The 19,471-nt window shown below is 45.9% G+C and overlaps 2 protein-coding genes across 3 annotated transcripts; one reads left to right on the top strand and one right to left on the bottom strand.

Moving 5' to 3' along the window:
- The first annotated feature begins 102 nt into the window (after nucleotides 1-102).
- On the top strand, nucleotides 103-12,282 carry LOC139587889 (lactosylceramide 4-alpha-galactosyltransferase-like). Of its 2 annotated transcripts, XR_011678526.1 has the most exons (4): nucleotides 103-233; nucleotides 2,152-7,024; nucleotides 11,139-11,269; nucleotides 11,914-12,282. XR_011678526.1 is itself a non-coding variant. In XM_071422590.1 (2 exons), exon 2 carries the CDS (start codon nucleotides 2,155-2,157, stop codon nucleotides 3,286-3,288), a length of 1,134 nt encoding a protein of 377 aa, XP_071278691.1. In that variant the 5' UTR covers nucleotides 103-233; nucleotides 2,152-2,154; the 3' UTR covers nucleotides 3,289-7,408. The 2 variants fall into 2 exon arrangements, 1 of the variants encoding a protein (XP_071278691.1); XM_071422590.1 differs by lacking the exons at nucleotides 11,139-11,269; nucleotides 11,914-12,282 and having other exon boundaries at nucleotides 2,152-7,408.
- LOC139587890 (poly(U)-specific endoribonuclease-A-like) lies at nucleotides 7,278-17,512 on the bottom strand. The gene is made up of 7 exons (XM_071422591.1): nucleotides 17,386-17,512; nucleotides 12,280-12,379; nucleotides 10,599-10,710; nucleotides 8,876-8,997; nucleotides 8,680-8,792; nucleotides 8,112-8,265; nucleotides 7,278-7,686 (listed from the first exon to the last, which is right to left on the bottom strand). The coding sequence occupies exons 1-7, from the start codon at nucleotides 17,481-17,483 to the stop codon at nucleotides 7,429-7,431; spliced, it is 957 nt and encodes a 318-aa protein (XP_071278692.1). The 5' UTR covers nucleotides 17,484-17,512; the 3' UTR covers nucleotides 7,278-7,428.
- Between the last annotated feature and the right edge of the window lie 1,959 nt (nucleotides 17,513-19,471).

The raw sequence follows: 19,471 nt of genomic DNA, 5'->3' as shown, positions 1-19,471 counted from the left end.
TGGCTCCTTTGCCGTGCTACATACAGCTTTTTTTTGAGCTACTCACTGTTGTGATGTCACATCCTTCATCTACATCGTTTTTCCACGTATTCAGACTTTTTCCTTTTGCCACTTTTTTTCAGAAAGCGGAAGTGCCAGAACACAGAGTTTTAGATGCCCTCACAGACGCCAACCGCTTAAAACTCTTCTCCAGCTAAGCAGTGAATTCTGTGGTGTCTTGAAGGCAGGGACAGGTGAGTAGAGTTTGCAATTTCTTTGGAATAGCACATGTGTTTTCAGAGGAAGAGTCAGAGCCAGGCTTCCTGTATTTCTTTTGTAAATGAATTGAACTGGCTATTGCAGCGTTGAAATTGTTGCCCTGTCTGCTCCAAAAGCAGAAATGTATTTCTAACTTTATAGAGATGTGACGGGAGTAAAGTTTGGTCCTTTGCTCAAAATGTGCCGACAAGCTCAAAACTTGCTTGTGGTTAGATGAATGTGGCACTTTCCTGACCCTCTACTACACAGGAACTTCTTCCCAGGCCTGTACCGCTCTCTCCTCCTATGCTTGCAAAGCAAAAAAATATTTACAGGGCTATCCCAGCTGTGGTGTGTGGAGGGTGGGGAATGTAGAGGGGTCTGTATAAGGCAGGGTGGGCTGGCTATGCCTGCCTGTAGCACTGGCAGCATATGGTGGCGTTTCTGTGCAGGAGGAGAAAACTTTCTGGGGATCCAGAGCTGATCATTTGTGTGTTGGCTGCCTCTCCTCTGTCCCCCTGTACCTGGTGAAGAGTGGTGGCTCCATGCTCTGACATTTGGATGCCTCCCAGTGTGGCTGACAAGTCCTTTCTGGCCACAGGGAATCTCCATACGTGAGCCAGGCACAGTAATCAAGGAGCAATGACAAATGGGTCTGTGCCACCTGGGTGCTCTGTCGTGTTCCCTGCCACTTTGGTTACAGCTGCTGGATTAAAGCTTTTCCCGTTTCCTGAACCTTTCTGTCCTGGAGGGTAGGGCTTTGGAGATGGAGCTCAGCGAGGCAGGAGAAATGATGGAATCCTTTAGGATGGAAGAGATCTTTGAGTGACTGCATCCAACCCCAAAACCCACTCTGCCAAGTCCACCACTAAACCCAGACCCTAAGTGCCACACCTACGTGTCTGTTAAATACCTCCAGGGGCAGTGGCTCCACTGCTTTCTTGGGCAGCCTGTGCCAATGCCTGGTAACTCTTCCAGGAGTAGAATTCTGAGTAATGTCCACTCTAATCTCCCTTGGCACCACTTGAGACCATTTCCAATGGTCCTAAAAGGCACAGCCTTCCTCACAGCTTCTTCATGTGCTCTTGCTCATTGATCTTTGGGGCCCAGTGGTGGGCACAGGAGGTGCTGCTTCCGCTGCCCCTCGATTTAAGGAGAGGCAAGGGCAGCAATGATGATGCTAATGCTGAGGATGGAGCTAGACTGACTTATCTGTTTGTTGCTGCCTTCTTAAAAATCTCTTCCACTCCAACCCTCCCTTTTGCCAGAAGGAGCAAGGAAGGTAAGGGCAGGAGAGCAGAGGGAATGCCTGTCCACCAGCAGGATCCACTGGGAAAACTGAGCAGGGCAGAGCCAGTGTGACCTGTGCAGGGCTGGGAAGCAGCCTTGGAACTCCCTTTACAAAGGCAGCTCTTGACCTTATTGTCTGCATCTGCCTCCTGAGCTGCCCTGAATCCATTCCTTTCCCACTCTCCATCCGTCCTGCCAGGCTACGCTGCCATGGACAATGGGCCAGGCTCTCTGCAGGGGCAGGTGATTGGCTTGGAAAGGCAGCAAGTGCCAGCTCAACAACTGGAAGACTGAGGCTTGTGTTTGGTTTGGGGGAAGGACACGTCGTGTATCAGGAGAAAACAACTCCCCTCATGATAACCAGCTGTCAGTGGGCAGCAGTTCCACACAGTGTCTGTTGACAGGGCTCCAGGAATGGTCACAAGGAACATTGCTATTTCCTCCTGCCAGGACTTTGCGTGTGTTGACAGTGACCTGAAGTTCTAGAGGGTGACAGATGAGTTCTCTAATGGTGTTCCCAGAGTTTGTTGTGCACTGCTATGAAGGTGGGACACACCTGTCAAGGAAGGCTCATACTCTGCTGCCTCGTCTGTCAGGTTTTTTCTCTTTTTTCCTTCCCTCCAGATCATGACGGCTATCTCGGGAGAGCAGGCTCTGGCTGGAGAGAGAATGCTCAGGACGCCCAGCTGCCCCCTAAAGCTGACCAGGGTGGTGCTGAGCCACAAGCTCTGTGCCCTGTTTATCCTCATCTTTGTGTTCATATCCTTTGCCTACCACAAGTTGTACTGGGGCATCGGGGAGGACCCAAAGAGCAGCGTCCCCACCTACGGCTTGTCTGCTGAGATCAGCTGTGCTCACTATGTGCCTTCTCTCCTCGACATTGCTGGTGGGCCCTCTCCTTCCACAGGAAATGTGTTTTTTGTGGAGACCTCGGAGCAAACTGCCCCAAGTTACCTGTTCTCCTGCTCCGTGGAGTCAGCAGCCAGAACACACCCTGCATCAAGAGTCATGGTGCTCATGAAAGGCTTGGCCAAAGGGAATGCCTCCTTGCCCAAGCACTGGGCTTTCTCCTTGCTCAGCTGCTTCCCCAACGTGGAAATCCGGCGCCTGGACTTCCAAGAGCTCTTTTCTGGAACACCTCTGGCACAGTGGTTCCTGCAGCCTCAGCGGCAACAGGAGCCTCATTTTTTACATGTCCTCTCTGACGCCTGCAGAATTGTCCTCATGTGGAAATTTGGTGGCATCTACCTGGATACAGACTTCATCGTGCTTAAGAACTTACAGAACCTCACCAATGCCCTCGGCATTCAGGGTGACAGTATACTGAATGGAGCCTTTCTGTCCTTTGAGGCCAAGCACAAATTCATCGAGCTTTGCATGCAGGACTTTGTGGAGGATTACAATGGCTGGATCTGGGGGTACCAGGGCCCAGAGCTCCTAACTCGTGTCTTCAAGAAGTGGTGCTCCCTCAGTACTATCATGAGCATGAGCTGCAAAGGTGTGAGTGCTCTTGCCCGAGAAGTTGTTTATCCTATTCCCTGGCAGGACTGGAAGAAGTTGTTTGAGGCAGTCAGTGCCTTGGAGCTTCAGAAACTCCTTAAGAACACCTATGCAGTGCACATATGGAACAAACTGAGCTACGGGACCAAGTTAGAGATCCCCTCCCAGGCTCTGCTGGCTCAGCTCTATTCCCAGTTCTGCCCTGCCACCTATGCAAAGATGAAGCAGGACTCTGAAGAGTTGTCAAGGCGTGCAGTGTGACCTGGGGGCCCTTGGCTGCAGGGACATTCCCCAGCCAAAAGGAAACCGAGTGCCTTTGACCTTCCCCAGAGTTGGTTTCTACACCCCAGAGCAGCTGCGTCACCGCTCTGTGGTTCTGTGTCACAGCTCTGTGGTTCTGTACCTGACATTCCTGATATCTGCCTCTGATCCCCTCTGTTTCAAATTTACAGCAGAACCTAACTGCAGCCTCTCTTACTATCCTGTATGAGACCTGTTGCTGTAGGGAAGGTTGAACTCCTTCATCAGCATGTCTCACCTGGTCCATTCTTGGTGTTCTCCAATGGCTCCTCCTGTGAATCCCAGCCTGAGCAGCCCCTTGTGATTTTTCAACAGCTATAGGAACCCCTTGTTCTCTGTTCATTTGAAATTTTCACAGAATATTCTGTGTTGGAAGGGACCCACAGCCATCTTGGGTCCAACCCCTGGCCACTCCAATAATCACGCCCTGCGCATGACAGCGTCATTCTTGGGGCCGTGACCATCCCTGGGGAGCCTGTTCAGTGCCCCAGCACCCTTTGGGGGAAGAACTTTTCCCTGATACCCACCCTGACCCTCCCCTGACACAGCTCCAGCTGTTCCCCAGGTCCTGTCCCTGGTCACACAGAGCAGAGATCAGGGCCTGCCCCTCTTCTTCCCCTCGTGAGGAAGCTGCAGAACTGCTGTGAGCTCTGACCTCAGTTTGCTCTTCTCCAGCTGAGCAGCCCTCAGCTGCTCCTTGTGTGTCTTTCTCTTCAGGCCCTTTACCATCTCCAAAACCCTACTTTAGACACTTTCAAACAGCTTTAGATCTTTCTTATATTGTGGCACCCAAAAACACACACAATATTCAAGGTCAGGCTGCCCCAGCCCAGAGCAGAGCGGGACAATCCCCTCCCTGGCCTGGCTGGCCATGCTGGGCCCAGTGCCCCAGGACAGGGCTGTCCCTCCTGGCTGCCAGGGCACTGCTGGCCCATGTCCGACTGGCCATCAACCCCTGTTGTATTGCACTAGTTTATTTAGTTGTTGTTTTGCACTGGGTGTGTATTTTGCACTGAATAGTATGTTTGTATCCTCATGGGATTCCACTCTTATATCACATGATCTTTCCCCCCTCAAGCCCTGGTGGAGGTCTCTCCCCAGGTTACCCCTCTCCCCCTGCCCCTCCCATCACTTGTATCCCATTGGCTGTGTTCCCTCTTCTCCACCCTCTCCCCTTGCCCCTCCCATCACTTGTATCCCATTGGCTGTGTTCCCTCTTCTCCACCCTCTCCCCTTGCCCCTCCCATCAATTGTATCCCATTGGCTGTGTTCCCTCTTCTCCACCCTCTCCCCTTGCCCCTCCCATCAATTGTATCCCATTGGCTGTGTTCCCTCTTTTCCGACCCCTTCCCCTGCCCCTCCCATCAATTGTGGTCCCATTGGCTGTGTTCCCTCTTTTCCACCCTCTCCCCTTGCCCCTCCCATCACTTGTATCCCATTGGCTGTGTTCCCTCTTCTCCGCCCCCTTCCCCTGGATTTAAAATCCCCGTTATCACACAATCGGTCTCTTTTTCCTCTGGTCCTCTTGGCCTCCCTTGGACCTCCTGGAGTAATTCCACAATAAAACTATGTGATTTTTGGTCCCAAGGAGAAGAGCACCTCAAGTCTCACTTTTGTCCTTGTAAGGCTGTGAGGGGCCGGGGTCCAAAGCTAGCGAGATGGGACCCGAAAGGCCCTGAGAGATGAGCTTTACAAACCCCCAGGTCCCTTTCCACAACACTGCTCTCCAGCCTCTCATTCCCAGTCTGTCTGTACATCCAGGTTTGTCCCACCCAAGGTGCAGAATCCAGCCCTTGCTTTTGTTAGCTTCACACAACTGGTGACCAGGGCTCTCAGCAGAGCCTCTTCACCCTTGAGGGAGTCAGCAGCTCCTCCCAGTTTTGTATCATCTGCGAGCTTACTTAGTATCCCTTTCTGTCCTGCATTTCTGCTTTTTATGAGGATTTTTAAGAGAACAGGGCCTTAGATGGTGCCCTGTAGAACCCCACAAGTGACAGGCTGCCAGTCTGCTGTCACCCAGGTACTATGATTCTTTGTGCTCGACCCAGGAGCAAGTTGCTCAGCCATCACATGATGTGTTTATCCAGCTGTGGGCTGCACACTGAGATCAATTATATCCAAAGCTTTACTGAAATCCAAAAATATTACATCTACTGATGTTTTTGGATCAACTGGGTGGGTTACCTTAGCATAAAAGGAATTTAGTTTTGAAAAGCAGGACTTTCCTCTCACGATGTGTTGGCTGTGACCAATGACTGTGTTGTCCTTCAGGTGTTTTTCAATACCTCCCAGAATAATGGTCATCATCTCCATAATTTTACCAAGCACTGGAGTGAGACTCACAGGCCTGTAGCTTCCAGGGTCATCCTTCATGCTCTCTTTGAAAACTAGGACCTCTCCAGATTCTCAAGACTGTTCAAATATTATCAAGAGATGCCTCATGATGATATCAGCCAACTCTTTATGTATTCTCACATTAATCCTGTGATACCCCATAGACCTAGAGGGATCCAGCTGGGGCAGCAGATCCCTAACATCTTCAGGGTTAACTCAGAGTTTACCATTCTCATAGTCACAGTCCTTCAGCTCAGGGTGCTGGGACCTCCTTAGTCCATCTTCATTGTTGAAGACAATGAAGAGGGAAAGAAAGCCCTAAACATCTCTACCTTGTCCATGGCCCTGTTTGTGAGGTGACCATCCTCATCCTGTAATGGGCTGATGTCCTTTCAGCACTGCCTTTTGCCACTAATGTATTTTAAACCTTCTTTTTATTATCCCCCACATTTCTGGTGGCTTCAACTGCAGTGGAACTTTGGCCACACAAGTTCTCCCACTACAGTGGTAAGCAGCATCTCCGTACTCCTTCCATATCACCTGACCTTGCTTCCACCGGGCATACCCCTTCCTTTTTTACCTTATCTCCAAAAGAAGATTCCTCTTCAGCCAAGGTGGCCTTCTGCCTCATCTGCTTGATTTCCACTTTTTAGGAATTGCCTGTTCCTGTGCCCTCAGGAGCTGGTACTTAAAAAGTAACCACAGCACTGATGGATCCCAGGACCTTCAAAAGCATTTTCCCAGGTGTGTTGGTTCTCAAATCACTTCACAAATCTCAAAATCTCAAATTTTGAGGAAAAAAAACCCTCAATTTTTTTTCTCAAAATCTCAAATTCAAGATTTCAAAAATCTCAAATTGATGAACCAAAACCACTACACCGGGGGACTTTACTTACTGGTTCTCTGAGCAGCCTGAAGTCACTTCTTCTCATGTCCAGGTTTGAAGTTTTGTTGGCACTTTTCCTCCTGTCGCCAGATATTTTAAACTCGATGGCTTCATGGCCACTGTGGCCAAGACAGCCACCAATCTCCACTCAAGGGGATCACAAGATCCTCTCTGTTGACAAGCAACAAATCAAGGAGGGAGGGCATCTTTCTGAGTCCTTCTTAGGACCTGTAGCATGAAGCTGTCATCCAGGTGTTTCAGGAATACATAGGGAGTATATGAAAATTGTGTTAAAGAAACAAAATATTTTAAGGCCTGCTGTGGACCTGATGACCATCTCCTCACCTAAATGCATTCCCTGTGTGTCCAGGTCATTGTATTGTAATAATGCATTTGAAATTACCCTCTTATGGAATGAGAAGAGATTAACACATCCTGGAGTTCTGCCTGTGCCAAATCAAAGCTTCTGTCTGGAAGGTAAAGTGTAAGCAATGTGTGGTTATTGCTTTTTTAGATATGCAGTGACTAAAAACCAAGAGAAATATGTATATCAATTTTAATAGAACCTTTTTCTAAATGCCATTATTTGCTGAAAAGTACAGTGCTATCATGTAGAAGGGAAGACTGATGTAATTTAGATGTAAATTTAATGTGAGCAGGCGTATGTTTCATGGTTTCTCAGAAAATGTCACAGCACACTACTGATTAAACATTCCATTGCAGACCAAAAGAGACAGAGTCATCAATTTTTACTTGAAATGAGTTGTATAAAACAACATATTAACTTTGCTGTCTGGTCCTGTCCACCCCCCATCCATTCCTCCTCTCTCCACACTCCTCCTTTCCCTCAATTTAAAAAAAGAAGTTTCCTGCTCGCTCCACTAATCTTCACTAGTGGTGCTGAGCAGTACTGGATATGCTGTTCCAATGTGCTGCCCATGGCGCCAGACAACCACCTGTAGCTCGTACTCATCTATCTTCACTGTTTCACGTGTGACTCTTTCTTCAGACAGCAGGAAAATGACTGTGTAAAGGGCAAATTCAAACTCCGGGCTGACACCAATAAAGGTACTTCCGACTGGCTTGACCGAGCCCTTCCAGCTGAACTGGATGCTCAAAACTTGGTCATCTTTATCAGGCTGAAAGCATAAATGAAACAACAGAATAATCTCCAATACAGCTGTGACTGGACAGATAGAATTTCTGATTCTAGATTTTTGAGAGCTTTGTAAGATTTAGTCATCCTTGGTGTGCCTGGGTGCTATAGCTGGGCACAATCTTTTTCCTGACCTCTGGAGCATACATGATCATTTATCCCAACTAAGCCTCAGCAGTGTTGCAATTCTGTAAACACCAGCACTACTTTTTAAAATAGTTTTTGCAAAAAAAGAAGCTGGAAGACATGTAATTGTTCATTCTTCTTATACACAGTTACATACTATATATACTTATTGCAGTTCAAAACACTGAGCCTATGACTGCATTATTACACTTGTTTCATTACAACTTTTATCTCTGGATCCATTTGTCTTACTTGCAAAGGCCCCCAAAGGTTTGTTCTTACCCTGGTTTTGTTCTTCCGAGCTATGTATCCCTTGTAATCAATCTGGTTGCGCTTTTCCTGAAGGTAAAACTGCACCCAGTTGTGCAAACCTAAGATCTCTTTACCATGCCTTGTTTCTCCAACAAAAACATGTTCAAAACCACAAGAATCAGGTCTGTAATGAAGAAGAAAACAATAATATATAGGTATTTTATATGTTTCATAGAGCCATAGAATGGTTTGATTTGGAAGGGATGTTAAAGCCCATCTCATTCCAACCTCCTACCATGGGCAGGGACACCTCCCACTATCCCAGGTTGCTCTGAGCCCCATCCAGCCTGGCCTTGGACATGTCCAGGGATGGGGCAGCCACAGCTTCTCTGGGCAACCCGTGCCAGGGCCTCACCAGGAATTCTTCCTCACAGGGAAGAATTTCTTCCCCATATCCAATCTAAACCCACTCTCTGTCATGCTGAAGCTATTCTGAAGTTGTCTTCCAGTTCTATGGGTAGCAGATGGCACTCGGGCTTACATTTACCTAAATCAGAATAGCACAGAGATTATCAGTGCCCACACCCATCAAACATACCTGTCTCCTCCTCTCCTGGCATAGAGCTGGAACCAGATGTCATAAAGCTGATGTTTGAAATCTGCAAGGTTTGGCCTTGCTAGGTTTTTTTTTAGCAGATAGTCATGAGCTAGCTGAAGGGTAGAAAAGCAAGATACATATACAGTTTACTTTTTAATCAGTGTTTTCAGTGACAAAAAAGATCTGTGTTACTCACTCTCATGACTTCTGTTGCTAAGATAGCATCAAGGAAACAGTTGTTTTCAACTATTTCTTCTGGAGTCACTACTTCTGCTACACCAGTTGATGTCTCATAGTTGTCCAATAAGGAAATAAAGGCTGCAGAAAAAGAGAAACTTTCAGTCTGCTCATATGCCTGACCCAGACATTAGAGTACCATCATAAAAAGTCACCATAGAATATGTCTTGACAGCCCTTAGAGAAAGCCATTCCTTTATATGTCAGATTCTACTCTCAGGTATACTGTTAAGTGTAGACCTCAAGGTGACTCAAGGCCAGATCACTGCTGTACTTTTTATAGCTCTTTTTAAAGAGAAACAGCTACTGAGCTTCCTTATGGAGCCAAGGACTGAAATAATAATGACCTACCAAAACAAATCACTTCTGCCCACCACAATTATAGACACAAGCTTAGGACCTTGAGCTATGCTGGCACAAGGTTTTGTGGGCATTATTTCAGTAGAGGAATAATAGAGCATAAACCAATATCAGATGTCTTGAGCTTGATAAAAATTAGGGAAGGAAACATACATTCATAGCCATGGCTGAAGTGTAGTCCCCAACAGAAATGCAAGACCTAGCTGTGGGTCTGGTACTATCTGAAAGGGCTTGGAAGTTGTGAGTAAGGGAGCAAAGTTGAATTTGGTGTCTTTTTCAATGCATAGACTCATAGAATGGTTTGGATGGAAGAGACCTTAAAGCCCATCCAGTTCCAACCCCCTGCCATGGTCAGGAACACCTTCCACTTTCCCAGGTTGCTCAGAGCCCTGTCCAGCCTGGCCTTGGACACTGCCAGGGCTGGGGCAGCCACAGCTGCTCTGGACAAACTGTTCACCATTATGTCCCGACTGCCCTCATAGGAAAGAATTTCTTTTTAAATTCTAATCTAAACCTCCTCTCTGTTAATGTGAAGCCATTGCCCCTTGTCCTGTCTTTCCAGGCCCTTGTTAATAGTCTCTCTCCATCTTTCTTGTGGGCTCCCTTCAGGCACTGCAAGGCCACAATGAGGTCACCCCAAAGCCTTCTCCTCTCCAGGCTGAACAATCCCAATTCCCTCAGCCTTTCCTCCCAGCAGAGCTGCTCCATCCCTCTGATCCCCTTGGTGTCCCTGCTCTTGCCTGGCTCCAGCAGCTCCCTGTGCTTCCTGTGCTGGGCCCAGGGCTGGATGCAGCCCTGCAGGGGGGGCTCAGCAGAGAGGGGCAGAATCCCCCCTGCCCTGCTGCCCTGGGGCTCTGGGTGCAGCCCAGCACAGGGGGGCTCTGGGTTGGGGCAGGGTCAGCTCTCACCCACAGCAGCCCCAAGTCCTTCAGCCAAGGCTGCTCCCTCTGCTCATCCCTTGCCTGGATTGATCCCAGGGGCTGCCTTGACCCAGGTGCAGCACCAACACTTGGTCTTGTTGAACCCTGTGAGATTCCTTTGGGCCACTTCTGGAGCTGGTAAGCATCTCATCCTTTTTACTTTGCAGTGGAAAGAGACAGAGAATTCAGATTTTGCCTGGGGCACAAAAGGATCCTTCTCCCGAGGCTCAGGTACAGGTAATCTCCAAGCAACTGTTACAAAAACTCCCTTCAAATGACCTGCAGTCTGATGATCCTCACCACCGTCCAAATTATATACAATGTTATATTTTAGGCAAACATGTCAAATACAGCACAGATTTTTTATATCACATCCACCATTAACAAAAGAACAGGTCTCACTTGCAAAAGTTTTTATGCTCCTCAGGTGTTCTTCGTTTACATTGTGAAACAGATGTCTGGCTGCGTTGTCCTGGATAGCCCTGTCACCTTGCTGTGCTGGACCTGCTTTTCCCTAGCAAAAATGGAGGAAAACAAGGAGTAAGATGTCCTTAGAGGAAACAGTGCCTGCCTTTGTGATAATCAAACCAAACCCCATAATGCCATCAGGATTCTTTGCTAGGAATTGTCTTCCTGTGAAATGAGAGACAATATTACAGAACTGCCAGCATAAAGAAAAAAGACAATCTCTGACAACAGTAAGAGCCTGAAATTTCTGTTTCCTCAGAGATTATTGTAATGGCCCATGTGATAGTTCAGTTCTGCTCAGTAACCAGCTGTGCTATTATACTACATAAATCACAAATGGTAAACAGAAGTAATGTAGAGCAAGTAATGTGGTCCCTCCCACCACAAATAAATAATAAGGAGAGTTGGGTGCCTTCTGTCTCTGCAATTTTAAAGAGGCTTTCCTGATAATTTTCAAATTTCTATTTCATAAAGGGCTTTCTGAAGGAAAGAAGATAGTAGATGAGTAGCAGCTTGTTAACACAGGCAAGAGGTACTAGAGCCTTGTTCTGACAAATGGAGAAACCATATGGCAGAAGTTTTCCCCACACACAATTTGGCTTGAGGTAGGTACCACTATTTCAAGTTTATCACCAACAGGAAATTATCTGTTATAATATGAAGCAACATTGGAATAAAGTGCTTGAGTAACATCAGAATAACGTGTTTGAGTAACATCAGAATAAAGTGAGTTCTTGTGTGAGTACAAAATTGGACTGTGAATATTCTCGCCTATTGCAATTTGTGGCCAAAACAGATGGTCATGTTTGCACTGCACTGAGCCAGCAAGGAGTGAAATGGCTGCTTATGAAATCTCTCACTCCTCTCTCACATTTCCCTGGGACTGGAAGCAACAGTCCTGAAATCTTCACCCACCCCTCTCTGCTACTCCCTGGTCTCCCAGAGAAACCCAGGAATTTCTCAAATTCCTCCCTTATTCCCCTAAGAATGACTTGGGACCTATCTCCCTTTCTCCCTCACTGCAAGTCACCCACACCCCACACACAAGCTGTCACTCACACACTGAAACACACAGGGTGGAGCAGAACATCTCTAGTGCTGCTCAAAGTGTGGTTAACACTGAATTCAGACTATTTCTCAGGGTGTCATCTTTTTGGGCCTTGAAAGCCTCCAAAGATGGAGATTTCACAGCTTCTCTGAGCATCCTGTTCCTTTGTTTTTGTTAAATTTCATGGTGTTCCTTCCCTAGCATATTCCTCCAGCCTACCTATGTCCAGTGGAAGAGAAGCCCTGCATCTGAGCATACCAACTTCATCACTAGAGTTTGCTGTCATCTGCAAAACTGGAAGGGCTGCACGCTAGTTGTTCCTCCTCCAGCTCACAGATAGGGAGATGAAATATTACAGGACCCAAGACAGACACCTGAAAGACTCCACTTGTAACCAAGGTCCAGGTAAGTGTGAACCATTTGTGTTCTCTGTATTGTTCTCTCTCTTAAGGGATGCTTTCCCCACCGGACATGACAAAGCACAACTTTTTCAGCAAAAGGCACTTTTCCAGGCACCTTTTCCTGCAGCACCACACTGCCCTTAATCCTGACTTGGCAATTGGTTACCTGCACATCAATTGTGTAGTCTTTCCCAGGCCTAAGGCGGTGAACATCTGCATCCCACATCTCATTGAAAAGCTTAGAAAGTTCATGATTTAAGGCCTTCCTGCCAAGAAATACAGAGGAATGCGTGTAAGGCAGAAAAAAAAGCACATGCTGTTATTTCTGCAAGTCACTTGTAGAGTCTTCTAATGCCTCTCCATGTTCTGGATATCATCCTGGCATCAAGTTTCTCTTTCTCCCCACATCTTCCTGTCAGTGCCACTGCAAAACCCGCAATACTCATGGTCCACATTCCTTTTTAAAGAATGCAGGTAACCTGTAAGGAAACCTGAGTCTTCCCTAAGACTGTCAGACAACAAAGTTCTTGTTGATAAGTTCCTGTGGTTTTCCATGCAATGAAACAAAAAGGAAGATGGTGGTGTTTCATTCCTGAGGATTCTGTGCACAAACCAGAGGCAAGCAGGAGATTGTTCCCAGCATGCAGCAACACTGCCAACAGAAAGGGAAGCAAAAAATTCTCCCTATGATGCTTTTCTCACAGCAATCTTATAAACTCTTCCCTTCTTCCTTCAAGCAAGATTCCACACAAAATGTTTTCTTTTGCCATGGGATTATCCCAGCATAAAGGTAATGGTGACAAAGGGTAAGTAAGGCTCTAAACACGATGTCTGCATACAATAAAAATCCCTCATGCACTGATCTCTGATGCACATACCTACCCCAGCTTCTCCTTCCCTAATTTTTAATGGAGTCTTGTCCAGCATAATTGTGTACAGTTTTCAGAAGTCTGTCCATCCATCTATCAAAAAAATTTAGGTAGGGTTGTGTGTTGGTTTTGCATGGCCTGGTTTTTGGTAGCTGGGGAGGGGACAGAAGTGGCAGCTGTGAGAAGCTGCTGGGAGCTCCCACTGTGTCCAGCAGAGCCAATCCCTGGTGCCTCTGAAGGTGGACATGCTGCTGGCCAAGGCTGGGCCACTTAGAGGGGATGGTAAGGCCTCTGTCATAACAGATTCAAGAAGAAAATCAGCACAAATTGGGCACAGCTCAATTCCTAGCCAGAGAAGAGGAGGAAGTGAGAATATGTGCGGGAAACAAGATGGTGACCCAAGGTCAGTGCAGAAGCAAGGTAGGAGGTGCTCCAGGCGCCAGAGCTGAGGTTCCTCTGCAGGCCATGGTGAGACCATGGTGAAGCAGCTGTGCCCCTGCAGCCCATGGGGATCCATGGGGAATGCAGAGATCCACCCACAGCCTGTGGGGAAGGTGCCCATGCTGGAGCAGGTGGATACCTGGAGGAGGCCATGATCCAGTGGAAGACCCACTGGAGAGAGGGGCCCCTTGATCCTAAGCTGGAACAGCCTGTCCTTGGAGGACTGCACCCCGTGGAGAGAGAGACCCACATTGCAGCAGTTTTGGGAGGACTGTCTGCCGTGGGAGGGACTCACGGTGCAGCAGTTTTGGGAGGACTGCTGCTCGTGGGATTTGGACCCACACTGGAGAAGTTCACTGAGAACTGTCTCCTGTGGGAAGGAACCCCACAGTCTCACAGGGGAAGGACTCCTCTTCCTGAGCAGCAGAAGAAGATCTTGGGTGATGAGCTAACCAAAAACCCCCATGGCCTGTCTCCCTGCACTGTTGGTAGGAAGGAGGGAGGGCCTTGGGGGGAAAATGTGTTTTAATGGCTTATTTTGCTTCTCATTATCTTCTTCTGACTCTGTTAGTAATAAATTCACTTTGTACTTCTAAGCTGAGCCTGATTTGGCCTTGGAGTGTTTTCTTATGGTCCTTAACTCATGAACCCTTTGTTCATTTTTTTCTCTCCTCTACCTAGCTGTGGTAGGAGAGGGTGAGGGAATGATTCTTGTGGGTGCCTGGTATTTGGCCAATGTCAAACCATGACAGGCTGTTACTGTGATGAAGCGCCCAGAGGTAGCTCCAGTTTCAAGTACATTATGTTCACACTAAGAGGGGATCAGGACAACAGAGTGGAGAAAAAGAGAGGTGGCCTCATCTTTAATTAACTGAGAGTGGAATCAATCAGTTACAAACCAACACATGCACCAAAGCCCAGAGAAGAACCACTTGATAGTTTTGAATTCTCCTCCAAAAGAGATGTTTTCCAGAAAAGAAGAAAAGTACAGAAATCTGTCAACAATTGGTATTTCTTTCAAAAAGCTCTTGGAGCAACCTGCCATGATTTTAACAACTGGTTTTCCCAGACTGAACCAAGGCATGTTCAAGCCCAGCTCTGAACCTCTGATTAGTGTTATGTCTTCTCCTTCTGTTCTGCTCAGGATAGAGATAACTTCCTGCATCCTCCTGCCAGTGGCAAATTCCATGCTCTCTAGCAGGAAGAGCAAACAAAGATTGTGGCAAAGGCACAAGGGCAGGGCAGATAACCATAATTATAGCACCTGCCACACCTCAGCCTGCCTGCAGCTGTGGATCTGAGCCGCTGTGTCCCTGAGCAATGCTGGAGGCACGGTCCATTTTCCCTTGGGTTCTCTGGTACTTTGGGATAGCTGTGGATGGGAAATCTAAAAGATCACTTGAATTTTTAACTGGGCTTGAACACATGTCAATACCTGAAGAAAGGAAAAAGATTAAAAAATCTAGTGTTTGGTAGCCAAAGGACATGTTCGTTGCCCGGGTTAAACAGGAATGTGAAGGAAGAGTTGTGCTGGGTACAGGTACTTGCATGGATCTCACAGTGGAGAAGAAGGAAGCTGTCACAGAGGAGCTTCATTCAGCCTTTGCCCAAAACTCAGGCTCTGCTTGTGCAGTCAGTGGGGCATTGTCAGCACTGGCTGGGCAGCCCAAAGGAGGCCCTTGCTCAGTGTCACAGGGAGCTGCCTCAGCAGCCACCAACAGCAGCAGTTTTATTTATTTCCTGCCATGCTTCCATATTCTTTCTGGAGTCTTATGAAGAGCAAGCCCTTCTTGAAAGAGCCTACAAACCAACACCAAACAGAAAACTGCTCACTTCAGCAGCTCAGCTGAAGGCCCAGGGATAGGACTGGTGAGCTCACAGAACAGTACTGGAGATGTTTTTCAAACTTCAAGCCTTTACCTTGGACTGCCCTAATTTTATTGGATCACTTTTGTGCTGTATTCTGGACCCTCCTGCTGTCTGCTCCTCTGTACCAGTTTATCCTGTTTGAGAACCATCATATTATGTTTAATAGAGTTTTTACTTTGGAAGGAATTACTGCTTGTGAAGAGGAGTCTGCTGCCTGCTGAAACCCAGGTATGTGGAACATTAGGGAGGGTGTCACTCGGGTTTTATTATAATATTTTGTTTCTCAGATACAGTATTTTATATACATATCTTTTAGTATGTGTATATTTTGGTAACAGTCACCTATCTAGGAGAGATCTATCATCTCTTTAATACCCACTTGCTCTCAGTCTGCTCTTAGCAGATTTGACCTTCCTCCTTTAGAAATATTATGAAATATCACATGAGCTCAAGGTGTCTATTCAGGGTTACAATAAGAGTGTACCTACAGATTTCAATCCTTATTTTTGTTCTATAAATATACTTCTCCTACTAGTATTTCTCCATTCAGGAAACTTGTCCCAAAATTGAAATCACTAAATTTTACAATGTAAAAGCCTCTACTGTCCTTTATCTCTGCTAGGTGCTACCACAATATCATCATGGATTTTTCCTCTCCTTTCTGTTGTCCAAACAGAGAGAGCACCTGTTTATGCTGTAACTGAAGACTGAAAAAATATAATTGCCAAAGCAAAAAACTTGTCTAGCAACTTATACAGTCACCTTGTAAAACTCTTTCTGGATGGTATCTCTTTAAAAGGGGCCATAAACTTAGCTTACACATGCAAGGTGAGACAACTTAAATGAGAAGATGCCCAACACCTTCACGCAAATCCGTGACACACCAGCATGTAGGTAAGGTTGTTCTGGAAAATGGTATTGCATATTTTCTCCCTGGTTTTCAACACAATGGCATGGGTGACTCAAACCAGAGATTTTTATCATCAGTTCTCAATCTTTTCCCTGTGTGAAAGCTCTGAGTTGTTAGATTTATGCTTGCACATAGAGTTAATTATTTCTGTGTGAGAAGTCTGGCCAATTGGATTTTGTCCAGTTGGAGCCTTGCTTGGATGTGCTCACGTGAGCAAAGCACCACCCCAGTAACAACACTCAGTCTGCACTTTTAAGAGCTGAGAAAACCTGGGGGAGGCTCTTTGCAATAGCAATTGATGCACCAGCAGTGTGTTTAGAACCAAAGAATCTAACATCTCCATTTTCTTCTTCATTCTACCCAAAACAATGCTCCAAGAAGAAGACATTATTGCTATAAATCAGAAATTATTCAAGACATGAAAAGAATTAAAGGTCAGTGGCTAATAATGTGAGAAAGTCAACAGTGTTAGAGCAAGAAGAACAGGTATTGCAAATGGGTCACATGAAGCCCTGCAAATAAGGTCTGATTGAGCACCTTCTCCAAAGTAAATTTACTTTCAGAGATCCTTTCAACAATATGCAATTTTATACAGCCTTTAACTTTTATATAGAGAAGAAAGGGATTTGGAACACCTGATGAGCAGCCAAGAAGTTTCCAATAATTTAAAAGACTTAGTTCAAATGTTGTGAAATACATGGAACAGCTTTTATTACTAACAGAAGATAGAAACAATTCTCTAGATTTTCATCTTATGCCAGTGTCTACATCTTCTATTTGAGTCCAGTGATTTTTTTTTTTCATGTAAAGCTGGTATTTAAAATACCAAAAATACATAAGGCAGGTTTTGTATGTGGAAAGGAAAAGGCAATGTCAAGGGGCAAACATGAGAGTGGAACAATCTGCCAAGGTCCTGGGCAGGCAACTGATGTCTGAAGAACTGATTCTGAGTTATCAGCTATATTTAAGCACAATCTGATTTTACCATCACCTTTATTTTAAGCTAGTGGTTGAGTAGCCTCAACAATGTTGTACACTGCAGTGAGTCAGTAAAACAGAATAGAAAGAGGAAGAGGGTTCTTGCTGTGCTGCATGTCATGTAATATTCACCCTTATACAGAAAAATATATCCCATCCCCCCTACGCTGCCTGTTAGAGGAGAATTTGTATGATTGTCTCTTACCCACTTGCCATGCTGGGAAGAAGTTTTTCTCTTGGGAAATACTCTGAGCAGAGAGAAGGCAGCCAGAAGCTCAGCAATCCTCCCGCAGTCCAAGGCATGAGCTGTGCTCCCCTCCCACTCCTCTTGCCCTCTGAGGACTGTCACTCAGCCTGGCAGGAAGGCACAGGAGAGGCAGGAGGTGCCAGTTCCCACAAGAGTCTGAGGATGGCACCAGAACTCACACTGCTCTCGGTGCAGGAACACTCACACCAGGAAGTCAGAGGCACCTGTAGCAGGCTCCTGCCTCACCTTCTCTTGTATCATGGATTATTTGCCAAATGGATTTTATGTCTCTGGAGGAAGTTTTAGCCCAAAAAGAAGCACTGCAAGTCTGAAGGCCTTGAAATGGATGTGACATTCTAGTCCTGTTATTCTGTATCCAGTTATTATTTGACAGTAGAAGGGAAGATGATAATTAATCTGAGATCAAAAAAAAATCAAAGGTGGTGAAGGACAAAACCCCAACAAATGCATCCCTATTTACAGCTGAAACTGCTATGTGTGATCTTATTAATATTAGGAGGTGATATAAGCAAGAAATGTTTTAGAAACAGAACTTTGCATGTGCCACTGGAAGCAAGTAGTGGCAGGTGCTGGTGCCTGTCCTGGGAAGCTTGCATTTATTATGTGCCTAAATCAACCTTCAGATGGTTTAAAGCTTATTGTTGTTTGGTTGGGACTTGTGACATCTTCTTCTTCATCATAATAAATTTCTGAAAAGCATAGCTTTAGGTCTAAACTAGATATATGTATATAGAGAAGCAAGAATGGCTTGATGCTAGCTACCAGTCATACAAGTGGTTCTGCACCTCTGGTCCATGAACCCCTTCAAAGAATCAATTTAGGGCTAAATAAAGCCCCTGATGGTGAAGACACACAAAATTGCATAGGGAACAAGACATGCAGCCCACTTAAAACACTTAAAAGTGAAGCTTCCTTCTGACACTGGTAGGGGAAATTAAAGTATCTCAAAACTGAATATCTTTAATTTTAACAGAAAATTTTTTACCATCTTTGGTTAGCATTTATTGCAGTTCAGGGTAAACAAGGTAAATGACAAAAATCCAGTGTCCTGGATTTGTCAACTGCACCAGTTTATCAACTGAATGCAGGAAATCTTCTTCTGTGCTTTCATTTAAAATACAAAAGCCAGTGGGCATATTCTGTCTATAAAAAAGGCAACTTCTTTACTCACATGAGGAGAAAGAGCCCAGATGGGAGCCCAGGGAATTTTCACTTACAAGCAGCATCATCACTGGACTCAATGGTTTTAAGTTAATCTTTAATAAAATTACAGCTCAGAAGCATCACCAGCAATTTCACAACAAACTCTGCACTTGTATGTCTTTTAAAATTTCTGTCTTTTGATTTGGACACTGATATAAGAAAAATGCAGAGATCCTGAGGAGAGTGAAAGAGTGTGTTTGCCAACAGAAACCAAACACTGATCAAAGGCAAATTAGATCAGCACAGAATCTGGGTTGTTCCGGGATCTAATACAGAAAAAGTGAGTGTGCAGAGAGCAGCCTTGGTATCTCCACGGGTGTTATTATAGATATTGGCTTCCTCTGCAGCATAGCCCAGCCAGTGCTTTGTCAAACCCATTGCACAGAGCAGCGGATGTAGGTTTTGTGCAAGAGTTGAGGCCAGGCTGCCTCTGTGCTCTGTTCCTCTTTTTCTGTCCCAAGGGAATGGGGGGAGTGTTTGGTGCTGTCTCACTCACACGTAGCCAGCATTTCCAAAGGAGGGCAGAGAATTTCTAGAAGTTCTGCCTGACAAAACCATCATCTCAAGCATCAGCTGCTGACCTTTGCCAATGTAAAGGATCAAGGATATCCTGGGAATGAAACATGTTTCTAAAGCATGTAGGCATCTCTGGGCATTTCCGGCCTAAATATTTTACTCTTCCGGTCACGGTGGCCAACGAATAAGTGTTGGTTTGTCACTTCTAGTCTGGTTCTTACACTTCCCTGAGGGGAGAAAGAGTTATTTATACTTCTTTGGTTAATCTAGAGAGGTGTGAGTGAGAACACTGAGTTTTACAGGC

Source organism: Agelaius tricolor, unplaced genomic scaffold, assembly GCF_023055355.1.
Source record: "Agelaius tricolor isolate 1412-34295 unplaced genomic scaffold, bAgeTri1.0.p SCAF_3, whole genome shotgun sequence".
Taxonomy (NCBI): Eukaryota; Metazoa; Chordata; class Aves; order Passeriformes; family Icteridae; genus Agelaius; species Agelaius tricolor.
This window is presented reverse-complemented; position numbering and strand designations above follow the sequence as displayed.